At 39.5% G+C, this 26,868-nt stretch overlaps 3 protein-coding genes across 9 annotated transcripts; 1 reads left to right on the top strand and 2 right to left on the bottom strand.

Moving 5' to 3' along the window:
- Positions 1-517: 517 nt before the first annotated feature.
- Positions 518-9,224, bottom strand: LOC144004894 (sideroflexin-2-like). 5 transcript variants are annotated; one of them, XM_077502564.1, is made up of 15 exons: positions 9,058-9,224; positions 8,844-8,977; positions 8,084-8,124; positions 6,731-6,775; positions 5,403-5,630; positions 5,166-5,336; positions 4,487-4,585; positions 4,347-4,422; positions 4,162-4,247; positions 2,789-2,849; positions 2,637-2,703; positions 2,510-2,559; positions 2,382-2,431; positions 2,235-2,282; positions 518-1,132 (listed from the first exon to the last, which is right to left on the bottom strand). In XM_077502564.1, coding segments are annotated over exons 3-15 (1,083 nt in total). In that variant the 5' UTR covers positions 8,086-8,124; positions 8,844-8,977; positions 9,058-9,224; the 3' UTR covers positions 518-1,032. The 5 variants fall into 5 exon arrangements, 4 of the variants coding, with proteins under 4 accessions (XP_077358690.1, XP_077358691.1, XP_077358689.1 ...); XR_013279459.1 differs by lacking the exons at positions 8,084-8,124; positions 8,844-8,977; positions 9,058-9,224 and adding an exon at positions 6,886-7,187 and having other exon boundaries at positions 518-837; positions 959-1,132; XM_077502565.1 differs by lacking the exon at positions 6,731-6,775 and having other exon boundaries at positions 9,058-9,221.
- Positions 8,116-11,431, top strand: LOC144004895 (ADP-ribosylation factor-like protein 3). The gene is made up of 6 exons (XM_077502568.1): positions 8,116-8,353; positions 8,807-8,950; positions 9,075-9,191; positions 9,267-9,317; positions 10,527-10,712; positions 10,790-11,431. The coding sequence occupies exons 1-6, from the start codon at positions 8,351-8,353 to the stop codon at positions 10,835-10,837; spliced, it is 549 nt and encodes a 182-aa protein (XP_077358694.1). The 5' UTR covers positions 8,116-8,350; the 3' UTR covers positions 10,838-11,431.
- Positions 11,432-13,325: 1,894 nt separating this feature from the next.
- On the bottom strand, positions 13,326-26,715 carry LOC144004775 (E3 ubiquitin-protein ligase TRIM8-like). 3 transcript variants are annotated; one of them, XM_077502292.1, is made up of 7 exons: positions 26,589-26,715; positions 26,094-26,207; positions 22,862-25,049; positions 18,028-18,123; positions 16,226-16,491; positions 16,050-16,165; positions 13,326-15,059 (listed from the first exon to the last, which is right to left on the bottom strand). In XM_077502292.1, the coding sequence occupies exons 3-7, from the start codon at positions 23,447-23,449 to the stop codon at positions 14,404-14,406; spliced, it is 1,722 nt and encodes a 573-aa protein (XP_077358418.1). In that variant the 5' UTR covers positions 23,450-25,049; positions 26,094-26,207; positions 26,589-26,715; the 3' UTR covers positions 13,326-14,403. The 3 variants fall into 3 exon arrangements, with proteins under 3 accessions (XP_077358418.1, XP_077358420.1, XP_077358419.1); XM_077502294.1 differs by having other exon boundaries at positions 22,862-23,638; XM_077502293.1 differs by lacking the exon at positions 26,094-26,207 and having other exon boundaries at positions 26,589-26,676.
- Between the last annotated feature and the right edge of the window lie 153 nt (positions 26,716-26,868).

Raw genomic sequence — 26,868 nt, 5'->3', positions numbered from 1 at the left:
GAATAAAAAGAGCTGCTACTTAAAAAAAAACATTTGTGCTTTTGTACATTATAGCAATGAAAAATATAAAAATATAAATGTATAAAAAATGTATTAATATACATAAAATATTGAGGCACTTACTTGCTAATGCAACCACACATTTAGTTACATATTGACTCTTTACATATAAGGGCCAAAACATGCCTTGTGAAAAATAAACTGAACTTAAAAAAAAAAAAAAAAAAAAAAAAAAGCCACCAGAGGGTGCTAGAACTGCACAAATGGAAATCAACCTGACTTTGAACAGATGTGCTGCTTTTAATATCGTGACATGACAACGATATATTGTGGCAGTTTTGATATTGCGATATTTCCGTTATCGTTACATCCCTAGTAGCCAGTCAATCTCACAATTAAACAACCATGCTTTAGTCAGCTCCCTATTTCTGAAAATGTCTGTTAGCGTGTCGTTTCGGTTTCTGTAAACCGTGAAGGTGCTTGACCAAACAAAACAAATTAGAATACAGCACAGTAATGATTTTTAAATATCATACGTCTTTTATTACATCTACTGAGGATTGTGGTATCTTTTGACACAGCTTCAGTTGAACCATGCAAATCAGAGCCAGAGTTGTGTCCTCCATTTTGCGCACCACTCCCATATTTTTGAAACCAGTGGTGGTGTTTGTCCATCTTGAACCGTGCATAGGCGTCCATTTGTGTTTTGAGAACATCCCAAAAAAAAAACTTGTTACTGTAGAGACGTTGTCCAAGGCACGTAAACACTTGAAGAAAAGAAGAAGTACCAGGACTTTTGCTCAGTTCCGAGCTAGCAAAGTCATCAAAAGAAAATTCCTGAGAAGAGATTATTTGGTTTGTACTGAGAGAGAAATGGAAATCATCACAGCAGAATTAAAAAGCATTCATCGAAGTTCCCCACGTACAGTATAAGGTATAAGTTCCACGTAATAAGCACCTCTTAAAACATGTGAGTAACCACTGGGGAAAGGAGTAAGAGTGAGTACGCAGTGAGTCCTGCGGGTGGAGTTCTCAGAGGCCTTTGTTGAAGTAGACATGCTGCACGCTATCGCCGCACTTGGATGTAATGGAGTCGCGCAGTTCGGGCTCCAGCTTCGACACGGCAATGGAACTGGGACACAAAGACGGCAGACGACAGATACGGTTAGGACTCATCAACCAATCAGATGGCTTTCAGCAATTAAAATGTCCTCACCTAATTATTTGGAATTTGTTGACTGTTGGGCTTGAATTCCTTTATTATTATTATCATCATCATCATCATCATCATCATTATTATTATTATTTATTAATTAATTAAAAAATGTTATTCAATTATATATTTTTAAAAATATATAGATGATTTTGAACAAAAGCAAATTAAGATTTTTTTTGCACACTGACTGCAGCCCTTTTTGCAGCTCTAGGCCTGAATTACTTAGTTAAACGATAAAATGTAACTAAAATGGTATAAAAAAAGCTAAATATTGAATATATACAAAATTTATATGCTTAGAAAAAAATATTTGAACAAAGGGAAAATATATAGAATTTTTTAATTATTTTATTTCGTAGCCTGTTACAGGAAAACATATTTATATTTTTTTATTATTATTATTTTATTTTGTATCCTATTAAGGCAATAAATGAGTTGGGCTTGTATTACTTGTTCTATTCAATTATATTTAAAAAAATTAAATATACATTTTATAAAAAGGATAATTACGATTGAATTTTTTTTGCAACCTGTTAAGACAGCAATCAAGTTGGGTTAATATACTAGTCTATTGATAAATATATTTGAAGAAAAAATATATATGTATATATACAATAAAATATTTAAAAAAAAAAAAAAATACAATGAATATTATGTTTTTATTTATTTTTTGTGCAACCCGTTCAGCCAGCAAAAGAGATGCGGACTTAGGAACATTAAATTAACTTTTTAAAAAAATTTGTGCAAAAATATTATATAACAATTAAATAATGATATACATTTAGATACATTTAAATGTTTTTTTTTTTATTACAGCTCATTACACCATTGCTATTTAAATTGCCTTTAGCATTTATTGACCTGAATAGAAATATTAATATTTTATTCTGCATCATCACTTATTTTCCCTCTCAATCACACCAAGAAAAATGCATGCATTATTCTTCATAGTCAAAAAAATATTTCTGGAATAATAATAATAACAGAAAGTATCCACAACAAATTCGACACGAGTTACCATCTTTGCGGGAACAGCGAGCAGGCTGCCGGTACCATGAAGGTCAAACTGTTTGGAGACAAGCGCAACAAAAGCGAGTTGACCCCACCTTGAGACTTGTATCGCTAAAACTCCTTCCAACCTCCCCTCGCCAGATGTCGTACTTACAAGACGCCCACCATCATCACTTGAATGGGCCCGTGGAGGTATGTGATTCTCTACGGAAGAGAAGAAAACACGTCTCCACGGGGTGACTCAGCAAAGAAAGGCGGAAAATTACAAAAAAAGGAACGAACCTGCATGAATTTGTATTTTTCCAGCCGCTGCATGATGATGGGGAGTATGACTGCGGAGGAGAGCGCAAAATAACGAGCCGTTTGTAAGACGGGGTTGTTGTTTTTTTTTTTTTTTGTCTGTACGTACTCATTCCCGGTGCAGCCATGGTGATCCTGGAGATGACCACCTGCGTGATGCCTTTCACCGCCGCTTTCTGCATGAAACAACATTTCAAGTGAATGCAGGAGGTTAAAGGTCGGTTTGAGTTTCAATATTTATGTTCAAATCAAATATCTTACTTGTGAGTGGCCGAGCTTGTTGCCATTTTCATCGGTGACAGCGATGCCGTTCAAGATTTCCCTGAAGGAACATTTTAGGCACATTTTCAGTCGGGAGAAAAGATTTTTTTTAAATGACGTGACGGGAAAATGACTTTTTAACTGCTTGTATATAAATAGTGGGGGTATTTGGATTAATTGGCTGCCTAACCATCAAGTGTCAAATTAAACAACCAAGTAAAATTGTATTTGTTTGGTGACGTGTACATTAGGGTCCTAGCTCTTTTTTTAAAATAGACAAAAATCAGCCGATTTTTTTTCTTCAGATTCTTAGTTTTTTCAAGACATTAGCACACCACACCTAAAAAAATAATTAAATATATATCAAAAAAAAAATTGTCAAATTTCTTTTCACTGTTGTTAATTTAAGCAAACTGAACGACAAACATATTGTAAAACATTAATGGAACAACATGTAATTCATATCTATTTTTTAAAGTACATTATAAAAATTTAAATAAAAAAATATATACATTTTTAAGTACATGTAATTCACATCTTTATTTTTGTAAAAATATATTTGAAAAATTACAATTAAAAAAAATTATAAATGACATTTTTAAGCACAACATGTAATTCATATCTTTATTCTTGCAAAAATATATTTTAAAAATTACAATAAAAAAAATTAATTACATTTTTAAGTACAACATGTAATTCATATCTTCATTTTTGTAAAAATACATTTTAAAAATTAAAATAAAAAAAATATACATACACATTTATAAGTACAACGCAATTCATTTTTATTTAAAAAAAAATTTTTTTTAAATTTAAATTTAAAAATATATATAATTTAAGTACAACGTGTAATTCATCTTTATTTTTGTAAAAATCTATTTTTAAAATTACAATTAAAAAAATATAAATTATATTTTTAAGTACAACATGTAATTCATATCTATTTTTGTAAAAAAAAATACATTTCAAAAATTAAAATTATTTTGATTTTTTTTTTTTTTATATACATTTTTAAGTAATCGGGCGATAAATCGGAATAACACCTACAGAAAGTCTACACACCCCTGTTCAAATGCCAGATTTGGTGATAGAAAAATGTCAACTTAAAAAAAATGTTTTCCTCCATTAATGTTATCAATAGACTATAAAATTAAATTCATTTTTTCTTTAAAAAAATAAAATAATTTTTTTTTTATATTTTTGAGAAGGAGTATAAAAATAAACAACATAGCCTTGGTTGTAAAAGTATGCACACCCTCATCAATGGGCATGTGGCTGTGTTCAGAATTAGCATTCAAAGTATGATAACTGGAAACTGGTGGATTGTCACGAATAAATCCCGCAAGTCCGAAAAGTGCGCATGCGGGACTCACTGTTGCCTCATCATGGGAATGTTGACACAGTTGGCCGCCGCCACGGCCGCGAAAGGGACCCATCGCGCCACCAGTGGAGGCGCTCTCTGCGGGAGGAAGGCGGCGGCGAAGCAGAGTGTGATGTGTAGCCACGGGGAGAAACTTCACACACAAGAGCGCCTACCCGGTCTCCGTGGCAACCGTACCTTCGTGTAGAGGTTGAGTCCCACCGCCGTGGCTAAAGCCGTGCTGGTGGCGGTCGCGTAGGCCACGCCGATCTGCCTGAGGCGCGCAATGATGATGTCATTTGAAGCCTGCGATGGCGATGAACGTAAAGAGGTCTTACTTGGGCGTGATGGGCGAGGCGGCGTTGCGGTTGGTGTAGTTGACCAGCGCGTTGAAGGACTGGTTGACCCACTGCCAGAAGACCACCGCGGGAACAGTTCTGGAATAACAAACCCGTCGATGCACTTTTTAGCAGCTGCCATCGTGGTTGGCGAGCATGTTTGTATTAAATTGCTTCTCTCATTTGTGTCGTCGACTACTAACATTTTTTTTTTTCGTTTTTCTTAGTTTTAGTTAGTTTTTTTTAATTAAGTGCAGGGTCAAAATAGGTCGCTAATTATTTTGTAGACAATTTTTAAACAACTGTTTGACCTTTTTTTGTAGCTATAAATCTACAGCAATACCAATATAAATATATTTAAAACAGCATTAAACAAAGACAAAAACTGACATTTTTGTTACAATTAGTAATTTTTACAAACATAAGAAGTTGTTTAAATGTGTTTATTAAAAAAACAAAAAAAAAACCACTTATTTTCACAGTATTTTATTTTGTTAACGAAAATGTTTTTTCAATTTGAGTTTTTCTTTAGTTTCGTTAACTATCTTTCATAACCTTGTCTGATTAACGCAACACCTTCTTTCTCCTGTTAGCCTTGATAAAGCCACAGATTGCGCAATAGAATTAAACAAAACTCTGCAGGAGAACACGTCCAAGGTGACGTTTGCACAACTCTAACCTGTAGAACTGCAGCATGCAGCCGGTGATGGCCATGCCGCCGGGGACTTGGAAGGACATGCGGCCGATGATGTTCATGCGGTCGCCCGAGTCGGGGTGGAAGGCGGAGTCATACAGCTTCTTGGCATAGTGGAGCTGCTCCTCGGTGGTACCCGGGGGGACCGAGCCCGCCCTGGAAAACAAAACGTGCAGTTGAACGCGTCGTCATGAACCATTTTTCGACATCACCGTGTCCTACCTGCAGCTCTCCACCAAGGCTTTGGCCTCGTCCAGGCGCGAGTCGGGCAGGAGCGCCGTCCGCCAGTCGGTGATGTTGAAGAAGTGCCAGAGGCGCCCCGCGAAGGTGGTCTGGTCCCATCGCGGGGCGTCGATGTCGAACGTGGGGCTCAGCGCCATGGCGGAGGATTCGCGAGTCGTAGGTAGGGGAGGGTTGACGTTTATCCTCCGAAAAGGTTCGGATGAAAACCTGAGGAAGAGAGTGCAATTACAGTTCTGCCAGTAGAGTTGAGTTGATTTATTGGATTAGATTCAAAATTTGATAGCAATCGGACAAAAGTTCATCTTAACTCATTTGCTCCCAAAAACGTATAAATACGTTCAATTTTAAATGCTTCACATGTCCCAAAGACGTATTTACACGTTTTTGTTTTTTGTAATGTTTTTTTTTATTCTACAGCATACAGAAGGCTTTGATGCAGCATCTGAACGGCAGAGAACGGGTGAAGCAATGGTATGGTATAATTATAATATATATATATATATATTATAATTATATAATGGTATAATTACACAAACGGCCAGCAGATGGCAGCAGAGTATAAAAGTTCTAAACAGATTTGTCAATAATGATGACATCTAATGCTAATTGCTGCAAAACGGAAACAAATAGAAATAGTTTTTTTCCTGGTGAAAGAAGAGATCTAATCGTTCTTTTGATAGGTTCCCTGTTTTATAGCAATAGAAGACAATATTCTGTGGGCCTTGCAAAATCAGACAAAATCCAGTAAAACAGCCAGGAGCGAAGGGCGTTACTTTGGTGAAAATGCCTGCGAGTGAATGAGCTAAGTTACAGGTACTTTTTTTTTTTTCCCCATCTTCATCAATCTAGATTGTCCTCGAAAAGTTCCTAAGGTGCAAATGTGCCCTTTGCATCCTCTTGAGACAAATTTCGAAACAAGTGCCCCGCTAGAAATAATTGACAGGCGCCTAGTGAATGGTTCGTCAGGTTCGTCTGGCGCTCCGCTCGGCTCCCCGACCAGAACCAGCAGAATCCAGCTTCCCACAGAAAAACAACAACATAACTTACTAATTATTCACATGAGGAGTTAGTTATTCACAGATGTTGCTTTTAAGAGACTTTGTGCAACCCAAGCTTGACTTTATCTGGATAGTTCTGGATCTGTTTACTTTCTAATGTGGGCCTGCAACGGTCAAAAGTCAATATTTTTCGTAATGCTTGCTGAGCTTTACCAGCAAACTTAGAACTGATAGGCCCCTAACGGACATTCACATGCATGAAAGTAGGTCATTAGTAGAATACGTAAAAAAAAATGCTTATATACTAACTTGTAACGTTCAAGTTTCCAGATGTTTACTTTCTCACATGCCTGCCTGCGTTAGGAAACAAACACATGGATCGTGATGTTGCTGGAGCAACTTTAGACAGCATTTTACTCACAATTAACTCAAGTACAATTTATTATAGCCGTTAAAGGAAGCACCTCCGTGTGCACCTGGAGCTTGACAAACTGGATCTACAAGCCGGAGCGCATCTGGATGTAGTCCACGCGGTCCCTAGACACTCCGGGCGTTGCGTTGAAAATGTATTTAATTGCATTAAAGAATAAACGAGGGTGTGATTCAATTGCATTCGTGAGTTGGGTGGATGGTTATGTCAGAAAGAGCAGAGAAAACATATGCCCGGTAGAGTGATGCAACTTGTGTCTCGTGTTACTGGCGATATGCCCGCAACGAGGCAAAGAAAACACCAAGAAACAGATTTTTGTGCTTTAGCTCGCACGACAATACGCAATACTCACCTTTGAGTGGGTCGTCCGACGCTTGTGAGTAAAAAGCTGCCAGGTAGAGTCAAGAAACGTAAAGAAACGTTGCACGTGGCAAGCTCTCCGCCAATGGCGCGGCGGGGCAGCTCCCGGACGCAAGGAAATCGGCCGGGTCCTAAAACCCGAGTAGATTTATCGTTCTTGAATAAAACATTAGTCTTCTAGCTTGCTAAATCGTAAAGAGTCCACGACCTAATTACTCTTAAAGTAATATTTTATTAATATAACATAAAATGCAGAGTCACAAAACATACAGTCAATACAAGAAAAAAATAAATCAAGTCAAGCGACTGCTTTAAAAAAAAAAATTAAAAAAATAAAAGTTTCAAACATTTCACCTGCCTTTAAAATGTCTATAGAAGTCTCTAACAAATAGTTAGAAATTTATCTGAATAAATGTATTGTAACGAACTGGGTTATGCGCTAGAGACGGTTTCATTCATGATATATTCCGAAATTTACAGGGACACATAAACGCCACATGACGCGAGACTTGAGTCCAAGAGCGGCTTGTGATTGGTAGAGAACCCGGAAGCGAGTTTTTTTTTTTTTTTATGCGAGTAAATATAGCAAGAGTTAGCGTGCGAGTAATTGTTTTCTTGTTCTGTTTTGTGTGTCCAGTTTCTGAATTGTATGTTGTTTTTTGAATTAAGAAAAAAACGGGGAAAGAAATCGAATCGAATCTGTTAATAAAATGAATAAAGACAAAAAAAAAAAGTAAGAAAAATCAACAGTGCGGAGTGGAGTAAAATTAGGGTAAAAGGTTTTGTACTTGAAAAGAATAAAATTATGTGACACAGAAAATTATACCCATACATATCGTTAATGTAAGTAAAAGACAAAGGCAGGATCTTACATTGTTGTTGGTGCAAGCCACTTCGGCCTCACTGTCGCCACCTGTCGATGGGAGTGAGAACAAATGATTTAATTCTTACGTCCATTTTTTTTTATCAACATTGTTATCCATCTTTATGTAGATCCTCAGCATGCTGTTTACAGCGTGAAGTGCTTTTCAAGCACTTCAGCGGCTTAATATATCCGCCACTCGCGCGTGCCTGTGCGAGTGACGTCACCGTCCTTAGTAACCCTTCGCGGCGGCGTCTCCACGACACAAGACAACAAGATGGTGAGTTGTCCGTAATTATCGTTAACTGTGCGAAAGCGGGCCGAAACGTGACCGTTACAACACGGGCAGGGATGCAAAGTTGTCAACTTTGTTCGCGGGGGCGATCCAACCGCGAAAGCCGCCCTGTTGCGTTAGCTTCAGTTGCCAGGAGGGGAGATTAGCTTAGCAAATTAGCCGCGTTTAGCATCCCAATTACCAGCCAGTCAAGAAAACGGGACATCAGTTTAGATGACGACCAAGAACGTTTTCGATGCACTGAATACATGTTTAGAAGACGGAATGAATGTGACTAGTGTTTTGCACGTCTGCATCACATGTTCGAAGGTTCTGGGTTCGAATCTGGGCTCCGGCCTTCCTGTGTGCGCCATGAAAAACTAAAGACCTGAATTTAAAAAAATCCCTGATATTTCTTGCATAAAAATAAAGTGATAAAAATCAATGTTGTGTGTGCAGGGATTGCTGTCAATCCTGCGCAAGCTAAAAAGCACACCTGACCAGGAGGTGAGGATACTACTGCTGGGACTGGACAACGGCGGAAAGACCACCCTTCTCAAGCAGCTCGCCTCCGAGGACATCAGCCACATCACTCCCACCCAGGCAAGCAGTGATCCACTCTACACAGACCTAAAGAAAAAAATCACAATTTTTACCAAGCACATTGGTATTGCTTTTGAAAATATGATTGGTCTAAGTTTGAGACTCACAAATGTTCCTCCGACAGGGCTTCAACATCAAGAGCGTTCAGTCGCAAGGCTTCAAGCTCAACGTTTGGGACATCGGCGGCCAGAGGAAGATCAGGCCCTACTGGAGGAACTACTTTGAAAACACAGACGTGCTCGTACGCCCGTGACGCTATCGGCACATTGCGGAACCAAGTCACAGTTGACATCATAACGTCACGTTTGGTTTGCAGATTTATGTCATCGACAGCGCTGACAGGAAGAGATTTGAGGAGACGGGTCAGGTATGTACCCGGTCTGAGACATTATTAATTCTTCTGCAACATGCTACACGTTTTGAAGATGCCTACCTAAAAAATAAAAAAAAATAAAAAAGTTACATAATTTGTTTTGTTAGGTGCACAGTACGTATGAAGTCAATAGAACATTAATTTTGTATGAGTAAATATAACAGAAACAATGATATAGGAATGTTTGACACAGCAAAAAATAGTCATTTATTAATAATAAAAAAAAAAAATCATTACTAAAAATATTTGGTTTCCTCCAAGGTAACGACAACAAATAATGGGGAAAAAAAACATATTAAATTTTTTTAGATTGATTTATGCTTCAATAACGGCAATAAAAAAAAAAACAGTTAAAAATGGTTATTTTTCTTAAAAAAAAACTTATTTGCAGCTACAATATCAACAACAAAAAATCGATTACTAAAAAAATGCCAGTTTGCAACAAAATAATAATTAGCTTGTTTTTTAAATAAATAAATAAAAATGCTGGTTTGTGTTAAAGCAACAACAACAAAATAATTAAATAAAAATTACCTTTAAAACGACGTGCTTTCTCCTGAAGCATCATCAACATCAACATCAAATAAAATAACTTTTATTTTAATGCTTGTTTCAACTACATCATCAACACGTTAAATATAATTACCTGGAAAAAAATGGCAAATGCTGAAGTCAACTACAGCATCAACAATAAATAAAAATAGTAAACATTTAATAATAAAAATTCAATAGTCATCTTTATGAATTGAAAAAAAATCAGTACTAAAAATATTTGGTTTAGTCCAAGGTAATAAAAAATAATGGGGGGAAAAACAATTCCTTTTTTTAATGATGAGTTCTGCTACAATATCAGCAGTTAAAAAAAAAAGAAAAGAAAAAAAGAAAAATCATTGCTAAAAATATTCAGTTTCCTCCAAGGTAACAACAAAAAATAATCGGGGGAAAAAACATTCCTTTTTTTTTTTTTAAATGTTGATTTCTGCTTCAATATCAACAATAAAAAACAGCTAAAAATATTTATTTAAAAAAAAAAAATCTGTAAAAAAAAAAAGGGTTTTCAGCTACAACAACAACAACAAAAAAAATTAAATTACTTAAAAAAATAGAAGTTTGCAACAAAATAATAACAATTAGCTTGTTTTAAAAAAATGAATAAATCAATAACTGTCATGTTGTCGCTTTTTTTTTTTTTTTTTTTTCCAGGAGCTGGCCGAGCTGCTGGACGAGGAGAAGCTGAGCGGCGTGCCCGTGTTGATCTTCGCCAACAAGCAGGACCTCCTGACGGCGGCGCCGGCCTCCGAGATCGCCGAGGGCCTCAACCTGCACACCATCCGCGATCGCATCTGGCAAATCCAGTCGTGCTCCGCCCTCACCGGCGAGGGCATCCAGGTACGCCAATTTGTTATTTTAAAGAATTAGTTTGCGCTTTTTTTTCCATTTTTTTTTTTATTTCTCCTTTCCTGCAGGAGGGCATGAACTGGGTGTGCAAGAGCGTCAACTCCAAGAAGAAATAACTTGACGTTTCTGGTCGTCTTCTCCTCGGGAAGGACGTGCGACGACGCCTCCCGAGCCTTAAACACTATACGGGGTACACCTGTGAATGTACACGCGCGCACACTACTAACCCAACGTGGAGGTTTTAACGTCACCGCCGCATTCCTATCCGTCACACTTCCGCCACTCGCGTTCCCCGTCGAGCTGCTGTCTATCAAGAGGAATATTGGAACACCCACCCTCGTTATCAGGTCAAAGCGTGTCATTCCTTAGTAATCGGTCCACGCGCTTTCATGGCCCCGTTTTGACGTGAGGTCTTTTATTTTTCTAAGTGTTTTATTTATGGCAGAGAGAATAGAGTGTGCTTTCACCACCCCAAACCTGCTCAAGAATGATACTGTACATGTTATGTATAAAAAAATAAATGAAAAAAAATGTGATAAATTACAGGAGTTTTTAAATCCACTGTAAATAGTGTGAACCCCCCCCCCCCCCCCCGTGTCTCGTCCCACTTCTTGCGACACTTTTTCGGGTTAGATTCCTTTTGATATTCTCGAATGTGATCCGTGCAGAAGTGAAGGTACTGTATGTGAATAAAAGAAGAAAGAAATGGGAAAAAAAACGAGTGTTTATGTTTACCTTGTGTGAGTGGAAGCGGCCTCAAGGTGAGCTCAGCAGCTGTCGGTGGCAGTGGAGAGGTCTCAGGCGTGCGTGCGTGCGTGCGTGCGCGGGAGACGGCTCAACTGAATGAGACAAAAAAAAAAAAGACACGAATGGATCAAAACACAAATCCAGGCCGTGTAGCATGAAAAAAAGATAAATGCTGTTGGAAAAGATTATCGGTGGCCTCATCTTCTCTCACAAACATCCCTTTGTCTCATCATACACACACAGTACTATGTACATAGCTTAATGAACAACCATTATAAAATACAATAAAAAATGTGAGTGAATTGGGTTATTTAAATGTAATCTAAAAACTGTATATTATAAAATAAATTTCTAGAGCCCACCAACCATTCACGACACTTTTTTGTCACCTAAAATGTCTGACTCGCCTGCAAAACTCCAAACAAACAAACAAACTCCACCCAGGAAGGCCCGAGCCTGGAGTCGAACCCGAATCCTCAGAACTGAGAGGCGGACGTGCTAACCACTAAACCAACGTTTTCGTCTTTGGTAATTTAATGCATGATCCTTTGGGAATGATTTTAAATGTGATTTTTAGTAGATTTGATATCAAACGGAATAATGAGTTTGAAAGTATGTCACACAGAAGTGACGTCATCTAGCAGCAGCCAATAGAAAAGCACCTTCAGTTGACGTTGCTCCCATGTTTTTTTTTTAAATATTGCGCCCAAGTAATACACATGAAAAAAATAAATAATAATACTAATACTGAAACTAACAAACCAAACTAAAACTAAGCGTTTTTAAATAACTAATAAAAACTAACAGAACCAAACTGAAAACTAATAAAAACTAAAATTCCAAAACTATAATAACTCTACTGCCATATTACAAATAAAATTGGACATACACTGTAGCATTTTTCTAAATATGCAAAAGCACAAATCAATTATTTGTACAATTTTTAGGACTAAACACAATTTCTCTTAACATTATGTGGCACTCAAATGAAAAAGTTTGGACACCCCTGGGCTACCTACTCAAATGTATTTGATTCGTGAGCGACCATATCACTCCACTTTCCATTGCATTGGACAGCTGCACGACAGCTGCGTGTGTACACGCGTGGGAGAATGTCAGGAGGGGGAAAAGAGGGAGTGTTTTACAGTACAGTATGATGTGTGTGTACTGTAAGGAGTGGGAAGAATATTTTTTTTAAGTTTGCTGAGGGTCGCTCACGTGAGAGGCCTCGGGAGGGACACTTACGGTGGGAGCGGAATGAGGGTGGAGTCGGAAACGAGGAATGTTATTGTTACAATGCTGTCAAATTGAATGAAAATACAATCTAAAAAGAGTGCTTGGACACAGTATTTCATCACCAAGTCACTGCCATTTGTTAGTAATAACGCTCCACCCCTACGTAGACAACTTAGTCGAACATTTTTAATCAGAAGCTAATGCTAACCCTGCAGCTTAATTTCACGGAAGGACAGTCCAACTTTATATTTACAATGTTCCATGCGCCCCCACTAGTCTAGACATGGTACTACTACATTGTGATGAATGTTGCGTTTTTGTAATATGAATTAAGCATTAAAACCTACTTGTTTTTATCCATCTCTGGGGCCGGTCATTTTGCCACTTGCCGTCCACTGAAAATGACATCACATTTGCTCAGTTAACGAACAATCATGTCTCAGCTGTTGTTCACAAGCTGAGCCGTGATTGGTCGTTACCTGAGTAACTGCGCTGTCATTTTCACTTTTTTTTTTTTTTCTTTGAAAAACTATTCATGATAAGTATATAAATACTTGTCGGTTGTATGAAACATTCTTTTGATTTTAATCATTTGGTACACTTTAATCAACCAGACAGAAACGTTTTAAATTCCTTTCTTTATTGGAATTCTCCAAAACACGTGTCATTTTTCCATTTCACAAAATATTTACAAAAAAAGATACTTTCAAGTTGTTTTTTTTGTCCTTTCTCTTAAAATCGAATGTCCTTAATGGCTTCTATGCAAGAAGGCTGACCAGTTCATTCTCGTTCTTTTAGAAAAAGTAGATCATCATACACTCCTTTTTTTTTTTTAACTGCATACATTGCCTCTTCTTCTGAGTGCTTAAAAAAAAAAAAATCTCTTCCTTTGCACGCTTACAGCTGCAAAGAGGAAGCCAAGAGCTATTGCGCGCGCGTACATGTGAGTGTGTGTGCTTATTGAGAGGAAGTGACATCGTCGCCCTGAAGGAAGTACGTTAGATGGCGTCGTCGGATCCTCTTCTAGTCAACGCTTGATTGGTTTGGTCTGTCCTGCCAGTCTGGTCTCTTATTTCCCGTGGTGAAAAATAATGGAAAAGTGTCCTCCAAGTGCATTGTGGGTATTGGGTGGAAGAGCCTGGGAAGCAGTAACAAGTGCAGCGAAGGAGGGGACTCAAAAATGAAAAATCCGACGACGTAAGGCAACTGACCTTGGTGGACGCGAAACCAGAAACATTTGAGAAACTTTTTTGTTTTTTTATCCCACCCATTTAAAGTTAATTTCCATTTTTCGCTCTATAAATAAAAATACAACTTCCCTTCTGTCTCCTCCCTCAGTCTCTTAAAATGGCTGCTATGCTTTTTTTTTTTTTTAAGGTTTTCTTTTAAACATTTTACATTGACCGAAAAAAAATTAAAAATAAAAAGCGATCAACCCTGCCCCCGAATGTGTATACATTGTACTCTAGAGGTGTCCGTGTAGTTTAAATGTGTGTAGGCTATAACGGCTTTAAAGCAATCGAAAGTAATCACCTGCATTTTTGTGGTACACCATTATGGAATTATTCAATTTGTGCGCTCTTTCTTAACAAGATGGCGCCAAAGTATTGGTTAGTAGTACATTGGTGTTTTCCCCCAAATCATGTCATCTGCAATCCGTATGTTTTTAGGGGTGTTGTCATATGTTTTGCTGTGTGTGTTAACTGGTGACGTAGTGCTTTGTTGACGGTTGCCCGTACAGCCCGTAGAAGTCGGCGTGTCTGTGCGACTGCGAGGCGTCGATCCAGTCGCGCACCGCCAGGCCCTGCATGGACGGCCCCCCGGAGGCCAGTCCGGGCGGCGGGGGGTAGTCCTGGGCGCTGACCCACGGGAAGGAGCCCGAGCGCGGGTACGGCGGGTGGCCGCGGTGGCCCGACACGGACGGCACGCCGGAGCAGTAGCAGTTATCCATGGTGCACACCAGGATCTTGCGCCCGCCGTACTGCGGCAGCACCGCCTGCTGGGAGGAGTGCGAGGAGCCCCCGGTGGCGCCCCCGCCGCCGCCGCCGCCGGGGGGGAAGTGCGAGGAGCCGAAATGGTGGTTGGCGCCGTCCGCGATGTGAGGCGGGCCGCACGGCTGGTTGGCCGACTGGCCCTCTCCGGAGGAGGAGGAGCCCAGGTAGGGCTGCTTGCTCGAGGAAGAAGAAGACGAGGAGGAGGAGGAGGCGTCTTTGAAATTGGCCGCGCCCGTTTTGCCCGAGTTTCCGTCCGGGAAGGCGGCGGAATGTTTCCGTTTCTCCGTTCCCGAGGTCGAACTCTGGCCGCTTGGGAAGGCCGGGACGGACTGCAGGAAGGTGGAGGGAGGGGTGAGGGGAGCTGAGGGGGAGACAAGAGAACACGTCAACACAGAATATGTTGCTTTTTTACGGAAGCGTATTGCATTCACTTGAAAGAAAGAAAAATAAAAAACTCCTGTTTTTCTGACTAATTTTGGGGGGGAGCTTTGTTTTTTTGAGTATCGGTAGATTTTTTTCTGTTTTTGTTTTTTCTGTTTATTGAATATTTTTTCCTGTCATAAAAAAAAAAAAAAAAAAAATTCCGAAAAACAGAAAGAGAAATTACTCCGAAAAACAGGGGGAAAAAAAATTATTCCAAAAAACAGAAAAAAAAAATCCCCCCCCAAAAAAAACAAAAAAAAATAAAAATCCAAAAAACAGAAAAAAAAAAATATTCCAAAAAACAGAGCACCAACTTCTCCTGTATATCTGACTGGATAGCCGATAGCCCATACACGCTAGTGCAAGCCGTTGAAGTCACAGGACGGCCATCTTGATGCTCCCATGCCGCAAGCAGATTACTGTATAAACTAGACGGTATTACAAAAGTAGCCTAATGGCAAACAAAAATGAAAGCTTATTAATAATTTTGAGTTGCTTAAACATATACATTTGCACCTTTTTTAAAAATTTTAAAATAACTCATTTAATAAATCTTGGTTAAAAAAAAACAAAAAAAACCTGCATCATTCGTATTTAAAAACAAACAAACTTATTTTAAATGTTTAAACACTTTTGTGTTTTGTACCAAAAAACAAATGATTGATTTCAATTATTAGCAAATTAATTGGGATTAAATTCATGGTCGAGCAGCCCCAGTTTAGAAGCGCGTTACCACTATCAGACATTTTCTAGAAGGGAAAAAAAAAAAAAGGGGGGGGAGGGCTACCCAAGTAATCGATTGAATAATTGATAGCACAATCAATGATAAAAATATTTGTGACAGCCGTAGTTGTAAGAATGTGCTATGTAGTGTATGTCACTATTACTCCCTGGTAAAGGCAACAAAAACAAAGATCAGACCGTGTACCTTCCAACGTTCTCTTCAAGCTCTTCTCCCGTTTGGAGATCTCCGAGAGGAAGAGCTTGGCGTTCAGATTGCCGACCTTGTAGGGGGCCAGAGTGCTTCCCACACACGCCTGAGACCTACAAAACATTCCCGATGAGACCCCGACGACAACCAGTAAGACGCGCAAGCCCTCGTACCTGTCGGTGAGGATCTTGACGGGCTTGGTGTTCTTCATGAACGCCAGCTCCTCCGCCTTGCCGAACGCCGTGTTGATGGCGCTCAGCAGCTTGTGCGCCTCGTGCCGCTGCTCGCCCAGCGCCAGGACCTGGGCGGCGTTTTCCTGGCAGAAGCGCGCTTGTGCCCGCTCCAGCGCCTCCAGCGTGCGGCCCAGGTCCTCCTCCAGCAGTTGGTGCATGCGCTGGTACTGCATGCGAACGTCCTCTTTCAGCTCCAGCACGCGGTCCTTGCGGGGGGAGGAGGCCAAAGTGTGAATGGCAACGCAAAATGGAGGCTGGGTTGCGCAATGCCAATGCATCGGAAAGCGCTTCACTTTTTTTCTTCTTTTTTTTTTTACACATTTTATCCTACAGCATCACTGTTTCCTCGTTTATTGCGGGTGTTATGTTCCAAAAACTACCCGCAATAATGGAAATCCACATTAATTAGAAAAAAAAAAAAAAAAAGAAGAAAAAGAAAATCCCGTTAATTATATATTTTTTTTTAATTTATTCTTTTTTGTTTTGATATGATTTTTACTTTATTATAAATGCTTTTTCACTTAGGTTATTTTTTTCCTTTTAAAAGTACGTTGTTTTTTTTTAAATGTACTTATTACAGTATACAGCACTGTATATATATTTTTTCCATTTATGATATATGTCTTTCCATTTTGGTATGATTTTTAGTTTATTATGAATGCCTTTTCATTCATCATTTGTTTTTTTTGTTTTTTCATTTACAGTCATTTTTCCATTAAAAGTATGTTTTTTTTTAAATGTACTTATTACAGTATACAGCACAGTATATATTTTTTTTTCATTTTTTGTATTTTTCATTTTGGTATGATTTTTAGGTTATGAATGCTTTTACATTAATCTGTTTCTTTTTATCATTTACAGTCATTTTTTCTATTAAAAGTGTTATTTTTTTAATGTACTTATTACAGTATATATATATATATATATATATATATATATATATATATAGTTTTTCATATATATGTTTTTTTCATTTAGGCATGATTTTTAGTTTATAATGAATGCGTTTTCATTCATCATTTGTTTTTTTTTCATTCACAGTCATTTTTCCTATTAAGAGCTTTTTTTTTTTTTTTTTTTTTACTTATTACAGTACACAGCACAGTATATATGTATATTTTTTAATTTATTATATGTTTTTTTGTTTTGGTATGATTTTTAGTTTATTATGAATACTTTTTCATTCATCATTTGTTTTTGTTTTCATTTAGTCATTTTTTCCATTAAAAGTATTTTTTTTTTTTAAATTCACTTATTAGTAACACAGCACAGTATATATATATATACACTGTATACATACATACATACATACATATATATATATATATATATATACATATATACATACACATATATATATATATATATATATATATATATATATATATATATATATATACATACATATACATACACATATATATATATATATATATAATGTTTTTTTATTTTGATATGATTTTTAGTTTATTGTGAATGCTTTTTCATTCATCATTTATGCTAAGCACGCTGCTAAAAAAAACAAAAAAAAGACAAACAAAAAAAACAAAAAAACAAAATGCTATAAAAAAAATCCAGCAAGGCCGCGAAAGATGAACCCGCAATAAACGAGGGAACACTGTATTCTAAAAATGACTCGTTCAACTTATGAGGACACTATATGAATTAATACATATCTTTTTTGTTCTCAAAATGGCAAGTCAATCATTTCCACATGCATTGTCCGCCACGTGCAAACGCACCTCCACCACGCACTTGTCCGAGTCCAACTTGCATAGCTGCTCCTCAATCTCCTGCACGCGGTCCTCCACGCGCTCCTGCTGCCTCAGTAGGCTTTGCTGCAAGGTGACAGTACAAGAAAACAGAAGGAAGAAGGTCTTTAAACACCGCAACATTTCCCCCTCCCTCCATCCCCGGCTTAGTTGGTCCCCATCCGACACGCACAATCCCCGCAGGAGGGGAGGACCACGCTGTCATGGCAACCAGCAGCTGTTTCGTGCTTGCATAAGTGCGTGTGTTGGGGGTTTGACTTGATAAATGAAGCGACATAAGCAGGCAGGAAAATTTCCCCTCCCGTTTTAGTGGCCCCGCTAAAAACATGGCCATGTTTTCAGAATGGGAGAGAGAATGCGAGGCGATGATGATGGAATGCTTTTCATTTCTAGTCCTGATTATTGTTGTTGTGCAAGGTGCTGGATATCATGAGCAACCGGTGAGAGAAGCAGTTGCGTAAATTATGAATGTGACCGAGTGTGATTGGATGGGTTACAGTATTTGTACATTTTTGTTTATTTCTATTTTGAAAGGAGGAGGACATTATTAACTCATTCACTCCCAGCCATTTTCACAGAAGCAATCCCGGCTGTTTTACTGGATTTTGACTGATTTTGCAAGGCCCACAGAATATTGTGTTCTATTGCTATAAAAGCATGGAACCTATCAAAAGAAAGAATAAAGTCTCTCCTTTCATCAGGAAAAAAAGTATGTTTCTATCTGTTTCCGTTTTGTAGCAATTAGCATTAGAAGAGAGCTAAGTTTCATCAGTTTTCACAAATCTATTTAAAATTGTAAGTAATTTAGCTTTTTTTTTCTACATGGCCCTGGTTGATCTCCTTTGCTCTGCTGCCACCTGCTGGCCGTTTGTGTAATAACTACCATTTCTGCAACCGTTCTTTGCAGTTGAGAGGTTGCACCAAAGCCTTCTGTAGCACTAGCATTAAAAAAACAAAACAAAAAAAAAACGGAAAAAAACGTATAAATACGTCTTTGGGACACTTAAAACAAAAACGTATTTACACGTTATTGGGAGAAAATGAGTTAATAACTGGCAAGAAACGTAATTTGACATGTCTACAACGGGTTAACATAGGGCTGCTCGATTATGAAGAAAATATTCACAATTATTTTGGTTACAATAAAAAATAAGAAATAAAATTCTTTAAAACACTAATTATGCAAGTTCTTTTTGACGAAAAATATAAAAATGTGCAAATTTATCAATTGAAACAATTCAAGCAACTCAAAATTAACATTACTAATTTTTGACGATTATGCACATTTTATAACTGAAGTAGGGCTGCACAATATTTTGAAAAAATATTGATATCACGTTATTAGCCCATGCAATATGCATATCGCAAAGACATGCAATGTTTCATATGGAATTTTATGCTTTTATTTGAATTTGACCAGTCGCTAACTAAAATATGCACCGCGATCCAACAGTTGAACATTATCGAGAGGTAATTACAATTAAATAACTAAGAATATATTTAGTTTTCTTATTTTGCTGCATGAAAAAAAAATGTAATTCTATCATTAGCAAATAAAAATGTCACTACTTTAGGTACATGTTGAATATTGCAATAATATCAGTAATGACTACATTCAGCAAATATATCACATGATTTTCAAATATCGTGCAGCCCCTACTGTGGAGTGTAATAATTGAAATTGTAATTGAATTTTGATTAATTGCACAGCCCTAGAACGTTAACGTTAATTTAACAGTGGTGTCTACTTATTTTTACACTGTAGTATTATTGAAAATTATTTAAATAAAAAAAAAAAAAAGCCTGGCAGTCCACCAAGCTTTGAAAGCACTGGGGGAAACCCTGCAGAAGGGCAACCAAAACTTTTGTACATTTTTCTAAAAGCAAAATGGGAAAATAATCAATTAAATATTCTAAAATTGGATATTTAACTATATATTTTTTTTTCATCCATATGAATCTCCACAGCCCCAAAAAATAAATAAATGTGTATTGAACCTGATGTTGATTTATCGGTGATGATATAATCAGTCCACCTCTTAAAGGTTCTACACTATTTTCATATAAAATTCAGTCAATTCAATAAACAAAAACGAAACAAGATATAGTAGCGGCATCAACTTGATCCAGATTCAAGCGAACAACCTCCCCCCCCTTTGCAGCCACATTAGCGCTTGCAGCTAAATGCTAATGCCAGCGCACAGACCTGCCTCTGTGTTCCCTGGGCCCATCTTTATTCTTATTTCGCTACCTCAGTGTGTAGCACGCTAGCATGCTAACAACAAGCCATGTCAGTGCGTGGAAATCAGGATCGCGGGAGTGCGACGTGGCTGGCCACTCGGCAAACAGCTGATTTTATCATCGGTTCCCTGATTGGAAACCACTGGCCTAGATATCACGTGCGCGCACGCACACACACACGGTTGCCATGTTACAAGCAGGACTGTGACCTGGTTGTGCTGACTGACTGAGTCGGGCCGCGAGCAGGAAAAAACGTCCGGGTCGAAGTAGAAGAAGCTTAGCAGAAGGAGGTTGGAGCTATGGATAGGTGGGTGGGATCGGGCAGTGGGGGTCAAGAGGGGGGGGTTGGGTGGTCCCAATCTTTCGCTGTCATTTCAGCACAGTGGCTTTTCCATCAGGGGCAGGGGGCCACGGGGAAGGTCTGGCCGCGCCTGGGAGGGAGGTGAATTTGATGTGCGGGGCTAATGGAGGTGAGGGGGATGGGGACGGCGAAGCGAGGAGTCAAAATCATATTAAAGATGGCCGACACAGCTCGAATCAACTGTTATTCATCTTAAAGGCAAGGCTGGCATATAAGAACCATAGCGGATTTGGTGAATATGCAAATATATGCTAAGTAGACCCTCATATCAATGTGCATGAATGCAGAACGGTAATGCAATGTAAATATTCAGCACTAAATAATTCAGTGGGTTCTAATTAGAGACCATCCAGACTATTAATAATGTAGGAAAAAAATGGCAAAGGGTATTTTTTTTTGAGGGGGGGCCTGGCTTTAGAGTTCAGATGGGCAACCACACCCCCGACTGTAACCCCCGTCACCCCTCCTGCTGACTCATAGCGACAGGAAGTACAAGAGGGTTGACACCGAAAGCCGGTGTCATGAGTCAGTCGACGCCTCACGTTTCCCCCTCTGACTAATCCCCCCCCCCACACACACACACACCTTAGAAAAATATGCACATGTGTAAAGGGGGGAGGGGTTCGAAACGGCAGGAAACCGATATGTCATTTAAAAAATTTTAAAATCCACACAATCGAGTGACGAATCACTATAATCCCCTCGCTGGCGATCCCCGAGCAAGGATGCACCTGTGCCGGCGAGATAAGCCCGCCCCTCCTCCTTCACAATGAGGGACCCTCATTGTCCCCGCCACCCGCAGCCCCGCACCCTCCGTCGCTGCATTGTGTGGCATTCCGACAGATGACAAGGACGACCGCAGCAAGCTGGATGCATATTCCGGCCTTTCAGTCAATGAAATGTGACCGTTTCAAGGCCGCAATTTAAATGTGCTTGTTGCTGCTTGGCGACGACACAAAGTGATAGCTTTTATGTGGGTGCGATTCAGCCGTAAACGCACAAAAGCACTTATTGATCGTGTCAGACCAGCACCTATCTACATATTTTTGTGCTTCCTCTATTAAGCCATTTTAATGGCGGAATAGCTAACGTTACCCACAGGCTGAGCTAGCTAGCCGGCTTGACAACAAACAGCAGCTGGATGGAAGATTCCAGTTGAAGTCGACAAGCAGGTGCTTGAAAGCTCCTTGTGGGGTGAATACCAGAGCGAGACGGATGGTAAACATCTCAAGATGACGCAGATAAAAGTCGGAATCAGATGGCTACTCAACATAAGGTATAATGAGAATCATTAGCGATATATGCTACGTATCACCGAGTCAAAAAAGGTACAAAAAGAATCATTATTGTTTGTATCATTGTATCATTATTAGCAATATATGCTACGTTTTACTGAGTCAAAAACATAAATTGCTTTATAAAAAAAAAAAAGAAAAAAAAAAAAGGAACTAGTATTGTTCCATATTTTTGCTGTGTTGCAAGTCTTGGCTCCTTAGCGCCATCTAATGTTGTGGAGGCATATCGCACTTATCTATCACGGAGAATGAACTGTTAACTGTGGTTGTTTATCAAACTGTGAGTTAGCTAGCAACCTACTTCCTGGTTTTGGTACTCGTCAGCGGTAGCTCAGGTAACAACCAATGGCGATTCAGCTTCACAAAACAGGTGAGCCATGGTTGGTCGCTCATTATTATTACTTACTGTAGCTAATTGCTACAAAATGGAAACAGATACAAATATATTTTTTTCCTGATGAAAGAAGAGATGCTAATCTTTCTTTTGGAGGGTTTCATGTTTTTATAGCAATAGAACTCAATATTGTGTGGGCCTTGCAAAAATCTGTCAAAATCTAGTAAAACAGCCGGGACCAAAGGGGTTGCTTCACTTAAAATGGATGGGAGCGAATGAGTTAAGTCTTTAAGATTGATGAAAAGACCTAAAATACAAATCATATAAAATATTTTGAAGAAATTACCTTTCGTGTTGACTGTGAGTGTTGCCAAGTTTCTCATATTAAAATACTCATAAAACTCATATTCAATATTATTAAAATACCGAGTTGATACTAGTGGGGCTGCATAAAATATATTATTGTAAAGAAACTTTACAATAATATATTATTGTAGCAGGTTGACAGTAACCTCAATAGCCCTGGCCAAAAGCAGTTTAAAAGTGTCTGTGGTGAGCGTGTGAACGTCTTACTCTGATGTCATTGCGGCGCATCTCCACGTCAGCGACGGCATGCCCGTGGCTGGGGTGGCAGCGGGCGAAGCAGCAGTACTGGCACACGGCCGTCTGCTCGGCCTCGCAGTGGTAAAGCCGGTATTCGTCGTGCTGCGGGCAAGTCCACGCCTTGACCGCCTCGGCCTCCACCAGTAGGTGCCCGAGCGCCGAGCACGGCTGCTGCAGGTGCGTCTGCACGTGCGACTGGCAGCACGGCGCGTTGCAGCGCAGGCACACCTTGACGGCGGGCAGCGGCGGGCCGCGTCGACACAGGATGCACTGGGGCGGCGGCGCCGACGCCTTCTCCACGCTGAGGGCGTTGTACTTCTCCACGATGTTGGACAGTTTGTGGTTCTTCTCCAGGCTGGGCTTCTGGCTGTACGCGTGGTTGCACTCGGGGCAGCGGGCCAGCGTGGAGTCCTTGGCCCAGGCCTCACTGATGCACGGCCTGCAGAAATTGTGCTTACAGGGCAGCTGGATGGGCTCGGAGAAGACGTGCAGGCAGATGGGGCAGATGAGCTCCTCCTCGAAGCAGTTCTTCCACGTCTCGGCCATGTCGGACGCCATGGCGGCGGGGAAAAGGCGTACGACGACGCCTCTCTGGGTTTCGGTCTGCGTGTTCTCACGAAACCCGAGCCTCCCGCCCACACCACCCTTCTCTGAAAAAAAAAAACCTGACGCTGTCCAGAAAGTGTGCGTTTACCTCTGCGCTGACACCCTGACTTGTTAGTTATTGCTGCAGCAAGTTCCGGAAAACTGACCAAAGGAGAACACACACAGTGAGGCTGACGTTACAAGATTACTGTAAACTGTGACACACGCGCTCGCACATACACACACAGGGCGGGTTTTTGTGTGTGTGGCCTACAGGAAGCAGCAGCCTGCAGGTAAAACCTTGGAATCCAAACAAGGCACAGATAACTAAACCTGGTGCAGCCCAATATGCAAATGAGCACAGGACCTCCTGCAAGTGCACTGACAGCTGCCTAGTGCTTGATTCATTAACCTGCTCCCACACCCTGATTAACACTTTTTTTTCTACCTGACTCTGAACCTTTAACAGTCACTTTTTTTTTTTCAGCCGAAAAAAAAACGAACGAAGCAGCACAGGAGGTTCGGCTCGGCTCGGTTAAGCACACAACGGCCGTGAACGCACCACGGACCCACAACAGACTCCGATTAATAACGCCTCCGTTTCGTTTTGACGTGAAACGCCATTTCCATGAGATGAATAATAATCCACACACTCACACACATACAGACAAGGCCGCGGCTCTCTCTGGCACTTTCCACTCGAAAACAAAAGGGCCTACTAATCTTATTAGATGGAGAAATCATAAATTCATAGCCGGGCCGTCGCTTTGGATGCGGTTTCACTGCATAGTTGTCGCTTTTTAAGGGCTCCAGTCGAAGCTACGGAACAAAAGAGCTTTTATTTAGCTTTAAGGATCCGCAGGAATGTTGCTTCGACACCCATCGATCGAATAATCCCCCGCCTCCACACACACACAAAAAATACAATTATTATGTATTATTTAAATCTTATTCCGGCGTCCTGCTTATTCGCCTGCTCTCTCCGCCGCCGTCGACCAACAACATATTTTAATCGACTTATCTCGACGACAATCGTAGGGGGGGGGGGGGGAAATAAAAGCGAAGCGACTCACCTCACCATTTTGTAGCACAGGTACACATTTTAAACCGCACTTTCGTCACAAACGCGGCCCTTGCTTGCATACAACAAATACATTATTTTCTTAAATATATTTATGTAACTATTCCAATGATAGAATATAAAAATATGAGGATATTAAAAGTCGACGTCGATCCGCTGTCCTTGTTATACTGGCTAGCTGCTGTCATCAGCCATCTTGATATTAAAACAACACACACATAGGATATCCACGGTGGAAAAGGTTGGAGGTCGTTTCACCGAAGCTTTTCTTCTTTTTACTCTATATTACCGACGAGATGGAATAAAAAAGGCCGTTTTTTGTTGTTGTTGTTGTTGTTGTTGTTGCTACTGCTTAATGACGCTCTTCTCTTCGGGTCCAAAAGTCCACAATCCTGACGTGCTAGTTATTTAGTCACGGCCCATATTTGGTCACACGGTCCCGTAAGAGTCGACGACTCCTGATTTATAAAAATCCAGGTCGCTTTGGGGCTGCTGGGAAGACAAACACAAAAAAAAATCTTTTGACGTTTTCTTCTTTAATGGCTTCCTTTCTTCCTGTGTCTCACTCTGCCCCAGCCAGGCTGTCGACAGAGGAGGAATGCGGGCGAGCTGGACGCTTCCTTCGGTTAGCATCAACGTAGGCGAACAGTGGAAGCAGCAACTTCCGGCGTTTCAGAATTAAACCGGATGTAAGAAGTCCACTGCAAAATATAACTTTTTAATTGCTTGTATGCCAATTATTGGGTTTCTGGAGTGACTGTCTACTCTTTAAGTGTGTAATTAATTGAATAAATACATTTTTAGTTATCTACTTCTGAAAATATGTCTACTCCGTATGCTAGCAGTTTTGTAACGTCACAGTGTATGGCAATCAATAACCAGAAAGGCACAAGTCGTCAAATTTCCAGAGTAAAAAGAACCACTTTGACGCATCGGTCAAAGCAATAGCATTTCAAAGCCAAAAGTTTAATTAAGTAGAGCTGCAGTATTAGCACAGATTAGCATTAGCTTCTGATGATAATGTCGTCATGTTTTGCTTGGTTGTCTCAAAGTGGTATGTGAGAATTGTGTTTGTTTTCATGGTCTTGGGTGATAACAAGCTGAAGATGCCCAAATGCTGGCAGGTAACGAAAGCCAGGTTTTCCAATCTATTAGCAAAGCAGTAAGTGTGGGAAAGATGAGGTCTGATTTTGACCGTGGCATGAAATATGCTAGAAAAATATGTCTAATTTTTGTTATGTTGGGGGTCGCACATGTTATTAGACACCTGGGAACTGTTTTATTGTGGAAAAGATATAATGTTTTCTGTTAAACATTATGTATAGGTAGTATTTTGGGTTGCATGCAGACAGCTTTTCAAAATAAAGCACAGTCAGGCAGTACTAACGACAGTGAAACTCAGCAGTGTGCTAATTATAGATTCCGGTAAACAATGGAGGTTGATTACACACCGAGGAAAATCAGTATGTGGTCACGCAGACCATAATAACGAGCGACGGGTTGTCGGCCTTTTGAACCATGTTAATCCTGGCTTACCTTTCCTATGATGCTTTTAGCTGTGTGCTACATCCAACATGGCGGATGATGACGTCATGATCACACAGTGCCCTCTTTATGTCACTTCAGGAAAATCACAATTCTTTTCACTTCCTGTTAAGTAAGAGTTTGACATTCCTAATTGTCATAAAAGCACAAAACAGTCAATTGAGAAATACTTTGAAGACGCCTGACAGACTTAGTAAAAATGTGCCATTTCCTGATCATTTGCATGCCAACCTAATTGTGTTTCTCAACTCCTTATCAGAGGCCCCACATTTCATATTGTCTGCCAATGAATGTCTTTTTTTTATTTTTTTTATTTTTTTTACTATGTTTACATATATGAAAGTTCTGTGTGGTCTAGTTAAATAATAACCTTTTAAAATGGTAGGCCTACAGATTATAGAATGTATTTAAGTACAAATGAAAAAAATAATAATCATCATTTTGACTGTAAATTAGGTACAATTCTTTCTGTATCTTAATCCATACCTTACTCCATAGTCATCTTCTTCTGCTAGTTGTATCTTGTATGCATCAGGTTACTGACAAGCTTGACAGCCAAAAAACACAAACCTCAGCATTTGAACGGCTCAAAATGGCGAATGAGCTTTGAAGTTTTGTGGGTCGTAATGAATGTAACCTGCAGGGGGCGACAAAGACCTTTTGACGGGGAGGGTGAGCAGTTTTGTTTACCGAAGAAAAGTTTTGTGCTTGGGTCTCTCACTCGATTCTGAAAATGAAAATAATTATTATTATCAATTAAAATGTA

This window comes from Festucalex cinctus, chromosome 17, assembly GCF_051991245.1.
Source record: "Festucalex cinctus isolate MCC-2025b chromosome 17, RoL_Fcin_1.0, whole genome shotgun sequence".
Classification (NCBI taxonomy): Eukaryota; Metazoa; Chordata; class Actinopteri; order Syngnathiformes; family Syngnathidae; genus Festucalex; species Festucalex cinctus.
The sequence above is the reverse complement of the archived record's forward strand: the minus strand, read 5'-3'. Positions and strand labels throughout refer to the sequence as shown.

Coding starts and splice junctions, on each gene's coding strand:
- LOC144004895 (XM_077502568.1), top strand. Junction 9,192..9,266: donor TTGAAAACACAGACGTGCTC/GTACGCCCGTGA, acceptor TTTGGTTTGCAG/ATTTATGTCATCGACAGCGC. Junction 10,713..10,789: donor TCACCGGCGAGGGCATCCAG/GTACGCCAATTT, acceptor CCTTTCCTGCAG/GAGGGCATGAACTGGGTGTG.
- LOC144004775 (XM_077502292.1), bottom strand. CDS start 23,449: ATGGCGTCCGACATGGCCGAGACGTGGAAGAACTGCTTCGAGGAGGAG. Junction 18,124..22,861: donor TGCGCCGCAATGACATCAGA/GTAAGACGTTCA, acceptor GTCACCTTGCAG/CAAAGCCTACTGAGGCAGCA. Junction 16,492..18,027: donor CGGACAAGTGCGTGGTGGAG/GTGCGTTTGCAC, acceptor TCCCCCCGCAAG/GACCGCGTGCTGGAGCTGAA.
- LOC144004894 (XM_077502563.1), bottom strand. CDS start 7,034: ATGCAATTGAATCACACCCTCGTTTATTCTTTAATGCAATTAAATACA. Junction 2,560..2,636: donor CATGGCTGCACCGGGAATGA/GTACGTACAGAC, acceptor TCTCCTCCGCAG/TCATACTCCCCATCATCATG. Junction 1,133..2,234: donor TCGCTGTTCCCGCAAAGATG/GTAACTCGTGTC, acceptor TTTGTGTCCCAG/TTCCATTGCCGTGTCGAAGC.